This window comes from Aphelocoma coerulescens, chromosome 1, assembly GCF_041296385.1.
Source record: "Aphelocoma coerulescens isolate FSJ_1873_10779 chromosome 1, UR_Acoe_1.0, whole genome shotgun sequence".
NCBI classification, from domain to species: Eukaryota; Metazoa; Chordata; class Aves; order Passeriformes; family Corvidae; genus Aphelocoma; species Aphelocoma coerulescens.
Window position 1 is genome coordinate 6,605,144 of NC_091013.1, and position 15,176 is coordinate 6,620,319.

Below are 15,176 nucleotides of genomic sequence, written 5' to 3' on the forward strand. Positions count from 1 at the left end.
ATATTAGTAATATGCATCACATAAATTCTTTCTTTAATATCAAATAGAAAGTAGCTATTTTAGCATAGTAAATCCCAAGAGAAAACTTGGATTTAAAAATTTTGGTATGTGGCTCATTGTACTATATAAATAATTTTCTCCTGATGTGTTCACACTCCTTTTAAAACAGAACAAAATTAATTAGGAAAAGTAATAGAAACCTTTCAGTATTAACCTGAAAAGAAAAAAAAAGAGTACCTCTTACATGTTTTACTGGAATTTACATATTCTACTTGATTTTGTTTGAGGTAATCTAATGATAATATACACTTTTAAAGTGTTTAAAAGAAGATCTAATTGGAATTGTGGTTGCAGCACACCCATGGCTTTCTGCAGACTCCTTTCTCCTGTTCATATGTTATCTTTCACCTCTACCCCTACATGTTTTTAACAGCTCTTTGCACGTGTAAAGCAAATTCTTTTGCCATTCAGAACCCAGTGCTCTGCAGTTTTAAGACTTGTGAGGTTTTATTTGGTTCCCTGTTTTGTAAGTGTATGGGAATGCATATACACAAACATACACACCTCCAAGAGTCTCACTCAGGACTCCTACATTCTGTGTGGATTCCCCTTTACAGGATTTGTTTGTTTGTTTGTTTGTTTCTCTGGGAGTAGTAATGGGAGTGATGTTTTCTGTCGGGAATAATGACAGTTTCTTTCGGTTCTGTTTTTCTTGATTAATATGAGTGCAGATGGCACTTGACCTGACTCTTAGGACTCTTGGCCCATGATGTGCAGCCTGTTTTGATAGATCCAACCTGGTCCTGTGGAAGCAGCAAATACTCCCTGTGTCTGCAGCATCCTTAGTGCTCCCAGGGAGAAAACTGCTGTAGGTTTCAGCAGCAGTAATGGAAGGTGACTGTGACTGAGATGTGTAGGACAATTTCCATGTTTCTGAGGCACTCTCAGGTCAACACTTTGGTTTCTCTTCATTCATGCTGCCAGGTTTGTGCAGTCCCCCAGTGAAAAGCAGCATTTGTAATACATCTGGTTCTGTGTTGTGGTGACTCAGTCTGGCCGTGGGTTTCTTTTCCCTTACTCAGCCCCTGTAGGTAACAGCTGTGTATATAAACACATGCTGAGTTGTCTTGATATTGTCAGACTGTGTCAACATTATGTGTGGTACTGTATAACCCACTTAGATTTTATTTTTTTTTAAACAACATGCAAAACGTTCCAGTATTGGGCATATCTGTGCCTAAAGAGAATGGAGAGGGGGAAAGGGTTTGAGAAATAAAAGCATCAGAAGGTAAAAAATGACTAAAATCTATGTCTTCATGTTTTTGGGGAATTACTGAAAAGTTTTTTAGCAGGTTCTGGCTGACTTATGCTTTCACTTTTCTGTGCCTAATTTGTAGAAGGTAATTTTTTTTTTTTTTTTTTGATTGCTGTGGACTACTTTGACCAAAATTAAATTGGTTTTTACTGGACTCCTAACACATGGCCAGAAAACAAAGGTATGAAGGAACGTAAGGAATGGGATGGGACAGAAAATGAAGCCAGTGAAAAGTGCAGCAAACCATTTAGACTCATATTTCACAGAATTACAGAATCATTTAGGTTAGAAAAGACCTCTGAGATCATCGAGTTCAACCTGTGAATCCCCACCTTGTTAAGCAGACCAGAGCACTGAGTGCCACATCCCGGTGTTCCTTGAACACCTCCAGGGACGGTGACTCCACCACCTCCCTGGGCAGCCCCTTCCAATGCTTAACAATCCTTTCCATGCAGAAATTCCTCCTATATTGTTGGAGATGGTATTCCATGGATGACAGTAGTGTTACCTGGTTCAGTGTTTGTTTGCTTATTGCATCTTCAAGGGTCAGGAAGGAGGAAAGAGAGCTCTGGGAAGGTAAACAACTGAGTTGTAGCATATGTGCCTGAAATAGAACGAGTGCTGCAGATCAGCAGGGACACTGGCAGGCAAAACTTGGTTCTTCTTTCCTTATTTTAAGATTTGATGCTCTGAAAGAATGGGACTTTTCCCTCTCAGATTTTTAAGGCCAGAAGAGCTGTTAGTGGATTAAGAGAAATTTAGACAATTATATGAACTGTCTATAGTCAACGTTTTTTTTGTGTTCAGACAGTTCAGGTTACATTTTCTCATCAATATCTGTCACCATTCATCTTTGGAAGCAATTTTGTAGATGAGAAGGATTATCTTGTCCCTTTTAATGCACTTTGGACATGTGGATTTTGACTTAGGAAAAACACTCTGTTCAGGTCACCATTTATATATGTGAGCTAACATTATGTAAATGCAGTACTTGGATTGGACCATCATCCTGGGATCCAGTTTAACACACTGCCACTGGTTTTGCAGCAACCACGACTGCAGGAAGTGCCTTGTCCTAGGTCATGTCAGCTGGAAAGTATCTTTAGCTGAAGATCTGCTGTTCCTTTTCAGACCTATGGGTGTGTTTTGAGGAGAACAAACACATCCAATACCTGCCAACTGTATAACATAAATCAAAAGTTAAAAATCTATGTTTTAAAGTTGAAAGACAGAAAATACCAAAGGGAAAAGAACAAATTAATTCTTTACACCACATTATCTATAAGAAATAATTTTCAAGGAAGTTAATCAGGAAGAGTGATGCTATTTGGCATTTTAGCCATCTGATTACCACGGGCAGTTTCTTGAAAATATGAGCTGTACTGTAAATAATTTAACAATTCTCTGGTCTAGAGGACCTTGTTGCAAGAAAAACAAGGATTAAAACCAATCCAAAATTGTTTTCATATTTTTTCTGAGGGCACAGCAACCCTGTAAATACTTCTTTGATAACGGCATAAATAGTGTTTCATGTATTGTAATGGTGTGGTGTCATTTGAAAATTCTCAACCCATGTTCTAAGGTTAGACAGTACCATGCTGTCATGATCCTGTTTGTAAGAGCAAATAATTAAAAATATATTTCTCTTAATTTCTCCTTTACCAGAGACATTTGGAGAGCACAAATCCTTTGCACCCTTATGAGCGCTTTGACACTTTGAAACAATTTCTGGAGTTTGATGGACAAGTTTTAGGGTTTTCTTGTGTGTGGCATGATCCAGAATCCCAGCTTTCTGGCCCACGGGAACTTGTTCTTCGTTATTATTTGGCTGATGATACCATTGATATAAGAGAAATTTTACCAGTAAACTCAGGCCGGGATACAGTTCCATATTTCCTCAAAAGAGATAAACTTCCAAAGGTGAGGAAAGAAAATTTCAAATTCTTCTACTAATTAAGAACTATTGAATGCTTTGTTTTGAAAATCCTGTATTTAGGATTGTAATGATATTTAGAAAGTGTTTTCTGAGTATTAATGATAATTGCATGATTTAGGTTTTGCACACATTCATATAGTAGCTTAATAAGTGATGGAAAAATATCTTTAGGCTTGTCACGCTTAAACTAAAAGGAGCATTTAGGCACAGAGATGTCTATGATTTTCTTTCTCCTGTATTAATGTATTAAGGTAACTGTATTAATAAAGCTCTGCCATAATGGGGACTAGAAAATGAATTAATATTGATAAGCTTATGTTAAACTGAGGTGAATTCAGATTTGATCGATGACTTATATTTGCAGCCATTGGAAAAGTCAGTTTTGTATTCTATAACATTCCCTCTTTTTAGCAAATCTAGTGTGATTTCTTGAAATTGAGTTTCTGGGTTTGGGACCTTAAGCAAAACCAGTTAAAATCAATAGAATCCATCAATAAGCTTTGTTGGGCATTAATCATGAGAAAGGCTCCACTCAGAGAAATCTTCAAAGGGTTTGTGTCCTCCGTAACCTGTTATGATTATAAAATTACTGATCTGGATACACTTCTGTATCACTCCAGACAGATCCTGGTGATAGAATAACATCAGCTAACAAATGGAATAAAATACTGGGAATCTCTTCCTCCTTTCCTTCTGACACTGATAATCTATTTGTGATGCCATAGATATACGTGAGATTTTATAGTAAAAACCTACCAGCAAAATATTACATTTTTCTCACCTTGTGAGTCCTGTGTTCTGAGATGCTGATTTAGCAGTGGCTCTGTGATACCAGACCCCTTCTACGGCTGAGGTGCATGTTGCAATTTTAAGGACTGGTTTCTTGCTCTGGAAATTTTGAGAATGGCAGCGGAGGAATCAGTAGTTGTGGTGTCAGGGGAGGTGGTAAGACAAAATAACTCATTTTGATTACCCTGAATCAGGAGTTAGTTCATAATTTAAAAAAAATGTAACATAAATGTGTATTAAGCTTGATATTACTGGGATAAATTACCACTGTAATTTTAAAACTCACTATAGAAACAAAAATACATCTTTGCCAACAGACTCATGCTAACAAATCTGCTGTATTTGTGCAGTGGGTAGGGCCAACCTTGGATGGTTCTTTGAATGTTTTTATAATTACTACCAATCAAAATAATAGCCTTTAGAGCAGATGTTGACAATGATGTGGTACTTTGGGTGTGCTGACCTTTGCTTTCTGTTTGCTTCCAAGAGAAAGGAGACTTTATCCTTGGATAGAGATTAAGATTCTGAATGCTACTTCTGGCATAAGTACTGGCATTGGGAATAAACACTGGCTTTTAGGTTTGGTGGTAGAATCTGATAATTTACTAAAAATTCTCCCAGGAAAATACTACAGTAACAGTCAGTGTATAACAAACCTGCTGGTTCTAAGGTAACAGAATTCTCTTTCTTCACTGTCACCTGTATTTCTGAAGGGTTGGTCTCTTTCCTTGCAGAATGCTCCCGCTCCTCTGTATCATCCAGGCACCATCACCAATCACACTCTGCTCAATGTGTTGGGAAGGTCAGAAAGAAACAAAGGCTGGTACCTGAGGGACATTCTGCAGGTCAGATATTGTTGAACGCTTCTAGCTGTTGAATATCTTTATAGTAGTTTTTGTAATTTCTGTGGTTGTTATCCTCTGCAACAAAGAGAGTCATTTATAGAATTGTGCTGCCACTGGAAAATAGCTCAAATGAGAACTACTGAGATTTACTCTGTTAAATCCCACATTTGTAAAAGTGAAGGAGCTTAACAGGGGGTGACATATACTTGCCAATAGACTTTTAAGGTTATGTGTTAAATCACACGCAATTAATGACCTGGGTTTTAAGAAAGGTTGTGTGATTCTGAGATTTATGGAACTGCTGTATAAATGTTCCTTCTTTTATTAGACAGGAGCAGTGCATCAGGAATTTTACAAAGACAGTGACTTGAAAATAGGGGCAGTAATTAATGTTTGGGGAAGGCAGATATTAATCTGTGATTGTGATGAATTTACTAAAGAACATTACAGAAGAAAGTATGGAATTGGTAAGTAGTGATAATTATCCTTTCCTTATGAGCATTTTTATAGTTCTGAGTTTAACAGACCTGTCTTCAAATTTCCTTACTGACAAAACATGTTCATTAAAACCTTTAGCAATAACAATCTATTGTAGGCTGTTAGCAGCAAAGCAGTAATTTTGCAGGTAATCCAGAAGAGCTTTCTTATACATTGCTCCATTGAAAACTAACACATAACGTACGTGTTCTGCTCCTAATGCCTCTATTTGAAAACTACAGTGACAAAATAGTCATATGGATAGACTGCCATTTATTCTTCTCTCCTTCCCCCTCCCCTTCCAATAGCTGTGTGTGCAGTCAGAAAATAATAAAGAACATGTAGTAAGTGGGTAAGTAGAATGAGCTCAATTATTCCCCGTTATACTATGTTTCATTTTATATGGATGTCAAAATCCTCACATAATAAGATTTTCTGACATGACAGTTTTAGTCTATGACTATTGGTTTTGACAATGCAGTTTTGAGTATTCTGGACCATTAGAGTGTGTATCCTGTGAAGTTTCAGCATTAAATTCTGGAAACATTTAGCAACTATGTCCATTATGGAAAAGCATTTCGGAGATGAATAACAATAGGGGCTTTCATTTATCTGTCTTTGAATGTCCCCAGTCAGACTTGCTAATGGTTCCATCATGGACATCTTCCTGCAAAAATGACTTAGTTATTTTCTGGCCGTTTATCCATTCAATAAATACAGCTGAGCATCTAACTATTCAGAGATGGTTGGAAGAATGCTACTATGGCCTTTCCCTGCCACTGTGAAATAAAACACCTGAGCAGACTATTTCTGTTACCTTGTGATCAGATAGAGTGTGTGTGTGTATCAGAGCTTGTCTGCTGCATTGGGGGAATTAAATGGTGTAGCATTGCCATTCAAACACTAAATTTCTTAATTGGCAAAATATTTCTCATTAGGAATTTTTCAATAATACCTTGGCATGTCTGTACCAAAGTAAACCTGTTCTGGCCAGTGAGTGAGGAAGCTGTGCCCAATAACCATGGTATTATCTGTAATAACAGCAAATTTAACTCTAGAGATGGAAAATAGGGGGTTCTGCTCTGAGAATTTCTTCAGCCAAGACCACTGCTGCTTTTTGGCAGCAATATCCTCTGTCTGAGCAAATTATCCTGAACAGAGAAAGGGGATTTCTTACTCAGGGCAGGCAATAAATGAAATGCAGCTGACCATCCTGGATCAAACAAGTAGTGCAACCAAGTAATACACAAATGCAAAGACCCTTCCCTTCCTCTAATGCTGGCTCGGTAATTACTGTTTATGTCTCTGGATGTTAAAGTTAGGTGGTTAGCGAGTTAGGGGAATTCAGAAGTTGCTGATGTGCAGAATTCTAGAAAACTGGGACTGTAGGTGGTCTAGTCTGTTCCTGTTCTGCAGTAAAGGAGATTTCTTTGCCTCCTGAGGTATCTTGTCCTAACCTCATAGTTAAAAATGCTGCTTAAAAGCTGCTCTGAAGCTGGTTTGTGTAAACTGAGAGAGTAAATTTTTTCTCTTATCTCTGTTGGACTTGGAAGAACAACTGCTCAGTATCCTCTTTTTATAATAACCTTGTACATATCTGAACACTGTTCCAATACAAAACCTTACTCCCCTGCTCCCATCCCGGGCCATTTGCTGCTATGGGAATACCTTTCAGTCTTTCTCCATAGTCCATTCTTTTCTATCTGTGATAATTTTTCTCAGTGCTCTCTCCAGTTTCTCTGCCTCCTTGACACCAAACACACAAAGATGTGCTCTAGCTGAGACCTTTGGGACACCGGGAAGTGTTTTACACATACCTTTAAGGATATATGATGGCAGAGACTCTGACTAACATGGAAAACCATCCATCTTGATGCAACCTGTCTTGTTCACAGAAAATACTTTCTTAGAGCTAAGGGACTCACACTTTGCTGTAAAGTTCTTTTCTGCTTTCCCCACAAGGATTAAAAAAACATAGATATGGCTTTTTAACTGGAAGGGACCAGGAGTAGAATCAGGGTAGGTTTTGTCTTAGAAGCAGGTTTTTAGAGAGAACTAGTGAGTGTTCACCTTTTACTCTTAGTGATTTACACATTTTGTGTGTGTCTGTGGATGTACAAGGTATTCTCAGTGGGCTCTGTCCCACAAAGCACTCGGAATTCCACTCCGAACCAATTAAACACTGGAACAGACTTAATTGCAATTCCAGTCCAGGGAGACCATTTACTTGAGCAAGAGTAAGCAAGTGGATAAATTAGTTCTTACATCAAGGCACAGTACTCAGCACCGCATGGCATCAATCCAGCTGTTTTGTTACTGTGTCTTTACATTACTTCCCTTCAATTTATACTTTTCTGCCAAAGCCATTAAAGAGGCTGACATTTATTTTTGAGTCTGCAGTTTCAGCACAAATTGCTTGCCCACAGAATTTGCCTTTTAGGAGAACGAAGAGTTTAGATTTCTCTTGAAGAACATGATGTATTTCTAATGTGGGGTTTGCCTCTTTTAATATGTTCGTTAAAAGCAGAGTTTTTCCATGGATAAACGTGGCTAATGCTCTTCAGTAGGAAGCTGATGGCATTACTGTCACCCAGAAGTACTATGAATGCAAGAGAAAATGTATTAATGTGTGATATTACCTGTCCAGACTTGCTAGTGCAGGCTCAGAGGAGGAGAAAAAGACTCTGTAGCCATAGAGGTGTTGTAGACACCCTGCTGAAACGGGAAATAGGCTGATGTACAGTGGCAGGAAGCTGGTGCTTGTCCATCTCACTTAATACAGTATCTTAGCACAGAGTATTAAGTATTCATTCTTAAATAACAGATTACTCAAGATGGAACAAAACCAGTAAAATCTGGTTTCCTACTGCTTTTTCTTCTCTGTCCCGGCACCTCCCAAGCCTGGCTGTTGAGCCTTTTCACAGCACCCTGCAATCCCTCTCCTGTCCTGGCTCTCCACCCCTCCCACCCCCTCATTTCTCAGGCTCTGTCCCTGACCCGCTGCCGGGGCAGAGCTGTGTGCTCTTGGCCAGGCAGCTGCTCCTGGATAACAGGGATAACAGCTGACTCCTTGCTTTCCCTTCAGCGAGGCATTAAAGCCTGCTGCCAATTTTCACAAAGCTCTTCAGAGGTCAGTGTCTCTGGTGTTTAACCTCTCTACTACGCGTGGTGGAGACCAAGCAGCAGCTTCTAAATATACTTGTGCATATACAAATGCCTTTTTTACTCAGGTAACTGTAATAATCATGAAGTAAGACTGTAAATGGAAGTTTTCTTTGAATCAGGATAAATGCTGTCATGTTTCAGCTGCATGGACAGTTCTGTGAGCACTAGGTTTTCTTTAATCCTGCATGTAGAAGTTGTGGACATGTATTTTTTGCCTTCTTATTTTAATTCTTACCTCACTTGTGAAGCAGATGCTCACTAGAAGCAGTCTCAGCTGTACATCTCCTCTGATGTACAGAGAATACCATGCTAACTGCCATCTCCCCAGGTTATCGCCACCTCTTTATATTGTCCAAGTCTAGTGGGATTTCTCTTTCCTGCTCCTGTCTTTAAAGTTCAGAGGTGCCTGTCTTCTTCCTCTGAAAGCAGAATTTCTTTCCTGCTTCTCTGCACTGATGTTCAGTGTAGTTATCATTCTAATCGAAAATATGTAGCACTTGGCTCTTCCTTGAAATATGGTGTTATCTAATACATGAGGGTTTTCCTGCAGTTCTTTGAAGAGGGCAGAAGGTAATCTCACACTATATACCTAAATCTCAGAATGTATATTGAAACTGTAAGCTGACAAGCTCATTCAAGCTGGTTTAATGCTGCCTTTCTGGCAACAAATTCTTCTTGAGGAGTTTAGTTTTTCTTACTAAGAAGACTTTGCTATCTTCAGATTGTTTATATGCTAAAGATGTGGTTGGAGCTGTTTTGTTTCTTGCTGTTCCCAGTGCTTGTTCCAATCTCACTCAGGTTTTGATGTCGTGAGAAAGCTAGAAGTATGTGGTCCATGTTTGCTAAATGAGGTGAAATAACCCCCCAAGTTACTGCTGTAACGAGGGATGAAACTATGGATGGCAAAAATACCTATGCTGCTCTTTCTGGAAGTAGAAATTTGTAATCTCGGTTTTTCGCTTTACTCTCTACCCACTCTAAATTCACACTGAAAATGTTACAGCCTGGAAGAAGTGAGAATTGATTCCTTTCCAGACTGGACAGAGGTAATTTTCTTAAACACCAGTGATCACCTTGAGAAGAGTGCATTTTGTGTGTAAGTGCCAGCTGATTCTGCCATAATACTGTGAGGCAGAGCAAAGATGAAACGAGTTTTGAGCTCTGGTAGCTGGCTCTTCATAAGTGGCAGAAATGAGTTTTTGACTAGTTTTGTAGCCTGTATTTCTCCATGGCAATTTCCTTCAGAATTTCTTCATTCACAGGAGAGAATATGAATATGTAATCCTTTAAAATCCTGGAAAATATAGGTGACACAAGGCTGGATGTTTGTAACTTTCTCTTTAGTGAGCCTAGACAGGTGGGGGTCAGTCTCTTCTCCCAGATAACAAGTGACAGGACAAGATGAAACAGCCTCAAGTTGTGCCAGGGGAGGTTTACACTGGATATTAGGAAAAATTTCTTGACTGAAAGGGTTGTCAAACTAGAACAGGCTGTCCAGGGAAGTAGTGGAGTCACTGTCTCTGGAAGCGTTCAAAAAACTTGTAGATGTAGTGCTTGGGGACATGTTTTAGTGGTGGATCTGACAGTGGTGGGTTAATGGCTGGACTTGGTGATCTCAGAGGTCTTTTCTAAAATTAGTGATTCTATGAGTCTATGAATAACACAAGATCATTTTACTTCAGGGATGAGATGGGAACCAAAGGGCTGAACTTCCCTTTGGATTTCACTTACTCCAAGCTTCACTTGTGAGGGATTCAACACATCCCCCAGGGATAAAACATTATTCCTCTTAATATGTAGTTTCCTTCTAGTTTATAAATCTAATTTTCATTCACATGTGCTCAAGTTTACAAAAGGGGAAACGCTTTAGTGTCTTTTAATGAAAGCCTTATGCGTGGGTGTGACTGTGCACACTGTGACCAGCGTGTAAACACAGGAGCTTGTCCTCTGCGTCCAGGGGTCCCGCACAGGTGCCCTGATGCCCCGAGCGCTTTTGGCAGGACCTGTGACACCTGAGCAAAGAGGAGGGGCTTGTGTCTGCCAAAGTACGCTGCTCCATATTGCATAATTACAAAATCAGCGCTCGGGTCGAGGAGCAGCACCAGCCCCCGCCGCCTCCGCCGCGCCGCCACCGGGTGGCGCTGTAGGAGCGCGGAGCCGCCGTTCCCGGTGCCGCTCCCGGCGCGGGAATGGGGAATCCAGCGGAGAATCCAGCGGAGAATCCAGCGGAGAATCCAGCCGGCAATCTCGCGGGAGGGACCCCGTGTGCTACCTGCGGTGCTCAGCATCTGAGGGCTTCGGGCTTTGCTTGCCGCCTCCGTCTATGCCGATTTATAGGCTCCGTGTTTTTATGGTATCAGGAATTGCCCGTATCAGGCAATTCACAGCTGCGGAGCTGTGAAAATGTGGTGTTTTGGTGACAGTGTCTAGAAAATAGGGGTCTCATAAAGTTTAGTGGGAATCTCACGAGGTTTAATAAGAACAAGTGCAAGGTGCTGCACCTGGGCTGGGGCAACGCCCGGTATCAATCCAGGCTGTGGGATGAGCAGATCCAGAGCATCCAGGCTGAGAAGGACTTGGGGTTGCTGGTGGATGAGGGGCTGGACATACCCCGGCCATGTGCCCTCGCAGCCCAGAGGTCAAGGGTGTGCCGGGCTGTATCCAAAGCCCCGTGAGCAGCAGGTGAGGGGGAGATTCTACCTCTCTGCTCTGCTCTTCTGAGACCCCACCTGCAGTTCTGCATCCAGCCCTGGGGTCCCAGGACACGGACCCGTTGGAGAGAGTCTAGAGAAGGCACCAAGATGATTAGAGAGAAGGAACAACTCTCCTACCAGGAATGCCCGAGAGAACTGGGGCTCTTCAGCCTGGAGAAGAGAAGGCTTTGGGGTGAACTAATTGTGGCCTTCCAGAACGTGAAGGGAACTGACAGAGAGAGACAGGACAAGGGGGTATGGCTTCAAATTGAGATTAGATAGGTTGAGATTAGATATTAGGAGGAAGTTCTGTGCTGTGAGGTTGGTAAGGCACTGGAATAGATTGTCCAGAGAAGTTGCAGATGCCCTGTCCAGAGCAGGTCCAGAGAAGGGCAATGGAGCTGGGGAGAGGTCTGGACCCCAAGTACTGTGAGGAATGACTGAGGGAGCTGGAGGTGTTCAGCCTGGAGAAAAAGAGGCTCGGGGTGACCTTGTTACTCTCTACTACTCCCTGAAAGGAGGTTGGAACCAGGTGGAGCTTGGGCTCTTCTCCCAAGAAACCGGCAACAGGACAAGAGGAAATAGTCTCAAGCTGCACCAGGGGAGGTTTAGGCTGGAAATTAGGAAGATATTCTTCACAGAAAGAGTGATTAGACTTTGGAATGGGCTGCTCAGGGAAGTGGTGGAGTCACCTGCAGGTGTTTAAGGAAGGACTGGACATTGCACTCAGTGCCATGGTCTGGTTGACACGGTGGTGTTCAGTCATAGGTTGGACTCGATGACCTCAGATGATCAAATTGATTCTGTGATCCCTGGAAGAGTTCAAAGCCAGGCTGGATGGGGCTCTGAGCAACCTGGTCTAGCAGAAGCTGTCTCTGCTCATGACAGGGGGGGTTGGAACAAAATGATCTTTAAGATCCCTTCCAGCCCAAACCATTCTGTGAGTCTCTGATTTTGGTGCATGTTTACACACACACATACTCTTTCATGGTGCAAATGGCTTTGAAAATTTCTGAATGATCTGTCTTTGGGCTTGGCCTTTTTGCTTCTGAATCACAGAAAGGGCACATGTAGTTTTTATGGAGAAGAATGTTGGTGTGGTTTTGCAAAACTGCTTTTTGACTGATTCAGGTGAAAGATCAGCTTTTTGAAGCAGACCATATTCTTCTAAGAAGTGAGGGCTGAAGGAGAACTCATGTTTTCAGGCTAAAGAAAAACTCTAACATCTGAATGCTTGCTTTATATTTAAACTCACACTGCTGTTAGGCAAGTCAGATTTTAGGAGTGCTGTGCTTTGACCTTCTGATATAGCCGTGTTTAAAACATTTTAATCACAAACCAGTTCAGTATTCCAGGTGACAGCACTTTTGTCATCCTCCTCTATTTGCACTGAAACCCATGCAACAAGTTTAGGTTACCCATCTCTCTTCAGTTCTGGGTAGAAAAGTTAAGGTTTTTTTAAAAAAAGCCTTTGTTTCATGGGATCCACTTTTATACACTGGTCTCATATATCTCTTGTATCCCTCTGACCTGAAGCTGACCCTGTGGTGAGCAGGAGACCTCCCAAGGTCCTGTCCAGCCTGAGTTATCCTGTGTTCCTATGGCTGATGTCTTCATGTCCCTCAAGTCTGCTCATTTGCTTTCTCCCATATGCAAGTTCCCCTTTTTCCTCTTTCAATTTTCCATTAACCTCATTTAAGCAGCAGACTGAGCTCCTCTGTTAAGTTTTATGTGAACACACTGGAAGCTGTCCTGCAGCAGAAGGGCAGGGCAGGGGTGCAACAAGGGGCCAAATGGGACAAGATTTTCACCAAGAGAGGAGTAACGAGGGTCAGGGAAGCAGCATTTTGGGAGCTACCTCAGTGGGAACTGAGTGCAGGTCCCTGGCCAGATGTGCCTCTGCTGAGTCAGGACAGCTTCTGCTTTGTTCCTGGGATGGTCAGGACCACTGATCACTGTGAGACAAGACTTGAGTCTGGGGAAAATGAGGGAAAACAAAGCTTCTAAAACTCTGGATATAGTGAGTTGTGGACTGAAGTTATTTGCTTTAGTGTACCAAAGAGTTTTTATATATAGGTATGTTTTAAATAATGAATACAATTTTATTTATTTATGTATTTATTTTCCTCTGCCCAAAAGCACACGGCAGGAAACTCATAAACCAGTTATTTACTTAATCATGTTGTCTCAAAGGATAAAACTGAAAAATTAATTTAGAATTTTTAATTTACTATTTTATCCCATTTTGAAACTGTATTTGTATTTCATTTTGCCTGTGTATCTTAATGATATTTTTCAAACATTTTAAGATTATATATGAAATCCTGAAACCCTTGAAGAAATAATTTTGCTGTTGGCTCCATGGAGCCTTTTTTCTACCCTCAAACAGTAGGAGGGATGCTGGTTTGACTTTGATCAGTGGTCTGTTACAGAAATAGGCTAATAAGTATTCATATTGGAAGTTTAAATCCTTGGTAACATGGCTTCATCACAGCAGTAACAAATAAGTCTTGATCTCTTTGCTGCAGTGGATTTCACCCCTGTTCAGTATAAGACTCCACCACCTCCAGAACCAGAAAAAACTCTTCCTCCTTACAATGGATTTGGTTCTGAAGAAGATTCTTTGAGCTCCTGTAGGGGTTTGGTTATCAAGCCTGCCCATAAGGATTACAGGAAATTCCTGGTGAAAGACAGGTATTTTCTGTGAAAAATAATTTCAATTTTTTAAATTATGTATTTTTGTGAAGGAGATAAATGTTATGTAGGGATGTAATTTTTTTTCAGCAAAATAGACAGCTCATCAGACTTGTAAGGGACAGGTGCATGAGACCTGGGTTAGTGACATGGTACTCCAATTTTCTGCAAACTCTGCAAAATTTCTCTTTGGAGAAGACAAATGTTATGACCCTTCCATCCTCTACCTCCTTCCCTCTGCCGTCTTCAGTGGGAGTTTGACGGAAATCTTAGTCCAGGCATTAGTCAGGAATTTTGTATGATCCAGCAGACCAACACAGATTTGTTTTTCTGTTTGACTTTCTAAGACTTGTTTTTTTTTTTTTCCTGTCTGCTGGATTTCTTGCATTTTACTGTAGCACTACTAAAGCTTTAACCCTTTACTTTCCATTATGAAATGGTTTGTCAGGCAGCAGTCGTTGAAGCCAAAGCAAAAAAGCAAAGTCTCCCGCTAAAGATTCACCTGCAGAACCTCTGTAAAAGAGGAAAGCTGTTAGAAAAGGCTCGGGAATGTATTGATAGTGCACACATAGACACTGCAAATTATTTAAAACACAATCACTTAATAAATATCCAGCTAAGAAGATCATCTGGTGGACCTGATTTTGTGGGAGATAATCCTAGTATTAATTGCTATTCAGAATTTAGTTTGAAAATATACACACCTAAATGTGTTCTTCCTTTATAAATTTTCTGGAAAGAAACTTGGGGCTTGATTTGTAACTCAGCTTGAACAAAAATTAATTGCAGACCTGTGGCAGAGAAGCAATTTTCCCCTGAAAATGATTCCTTTCTATCTGGCTGACTCTATCTAGTTCTGTTAATTTAAGCTGAAAATGGTTTTTGACGAAGTAGTGACTCTTACGCTATTTTCCTTCTTGGTGCAGTAATAACACAATGAATGTATGTTACAAAACTCAGGAGAAGGCATCTCTTAGGGGTGAGAACTTTTCTCATACTCTGTTTTTGAGTTCTTACCTGTTCCTTTGGTTTTTTAGATATGGCATGGATAGTAACATACTGCGCTATGCGGCGAAACTCATCACGGACAGTCCTATTGACAAGGATCGGAAATTCATTATTTCCTACTTCCTGAGGGATGACAGCATTTTAGTATTTGAATATGCAGAGAGAAACTCAGGTAAGATGTAGCAATGTATCCAATCAGCCCCAGTTCCCCATATCATTTGGTGGGACTTTACTGTAAACATTGTGGCCAGACT

General features: G+C 40.7%; 1 protein-coding gene across 1 annotated transcript in view; it reads left to right on the plus strand.

Annotated features, from left to right (window-relative positions):
• The window catches only part of EFHC2 (EF-hand domain containing 2), a 57,528-nt gene that overhangs the window by 19,711 nt on the left and 22,641 nt on the right, over positions 1 to 15,176 (plus strand). Inside the window, exons 5-9 of the mRNA XM_069028319.1 lie at positions 2,981 to 3,235; positions 4,775 to 4,885; positions 5,214 to 5,352; positions 13,749 to 13,914; positions 14,952 to 15,094. Coding sequence (XP_068884420.1) covers positions 2,981 to 3,235; positions 4,775 to 4,885; positions 5,214 to 5,352; positions 13,749 to 13,914; positions 14,952 to 15,094 — 814 coding nt within the window. The remainder of the gene's footprint in view (positions 1 to 2,980; positions 3,236 to 4,774; positions 4,886 to 5,213; positions 5,353 to 13,748; positions 13,915 to 14,951; positions 15,095 to 15,176) is intronic.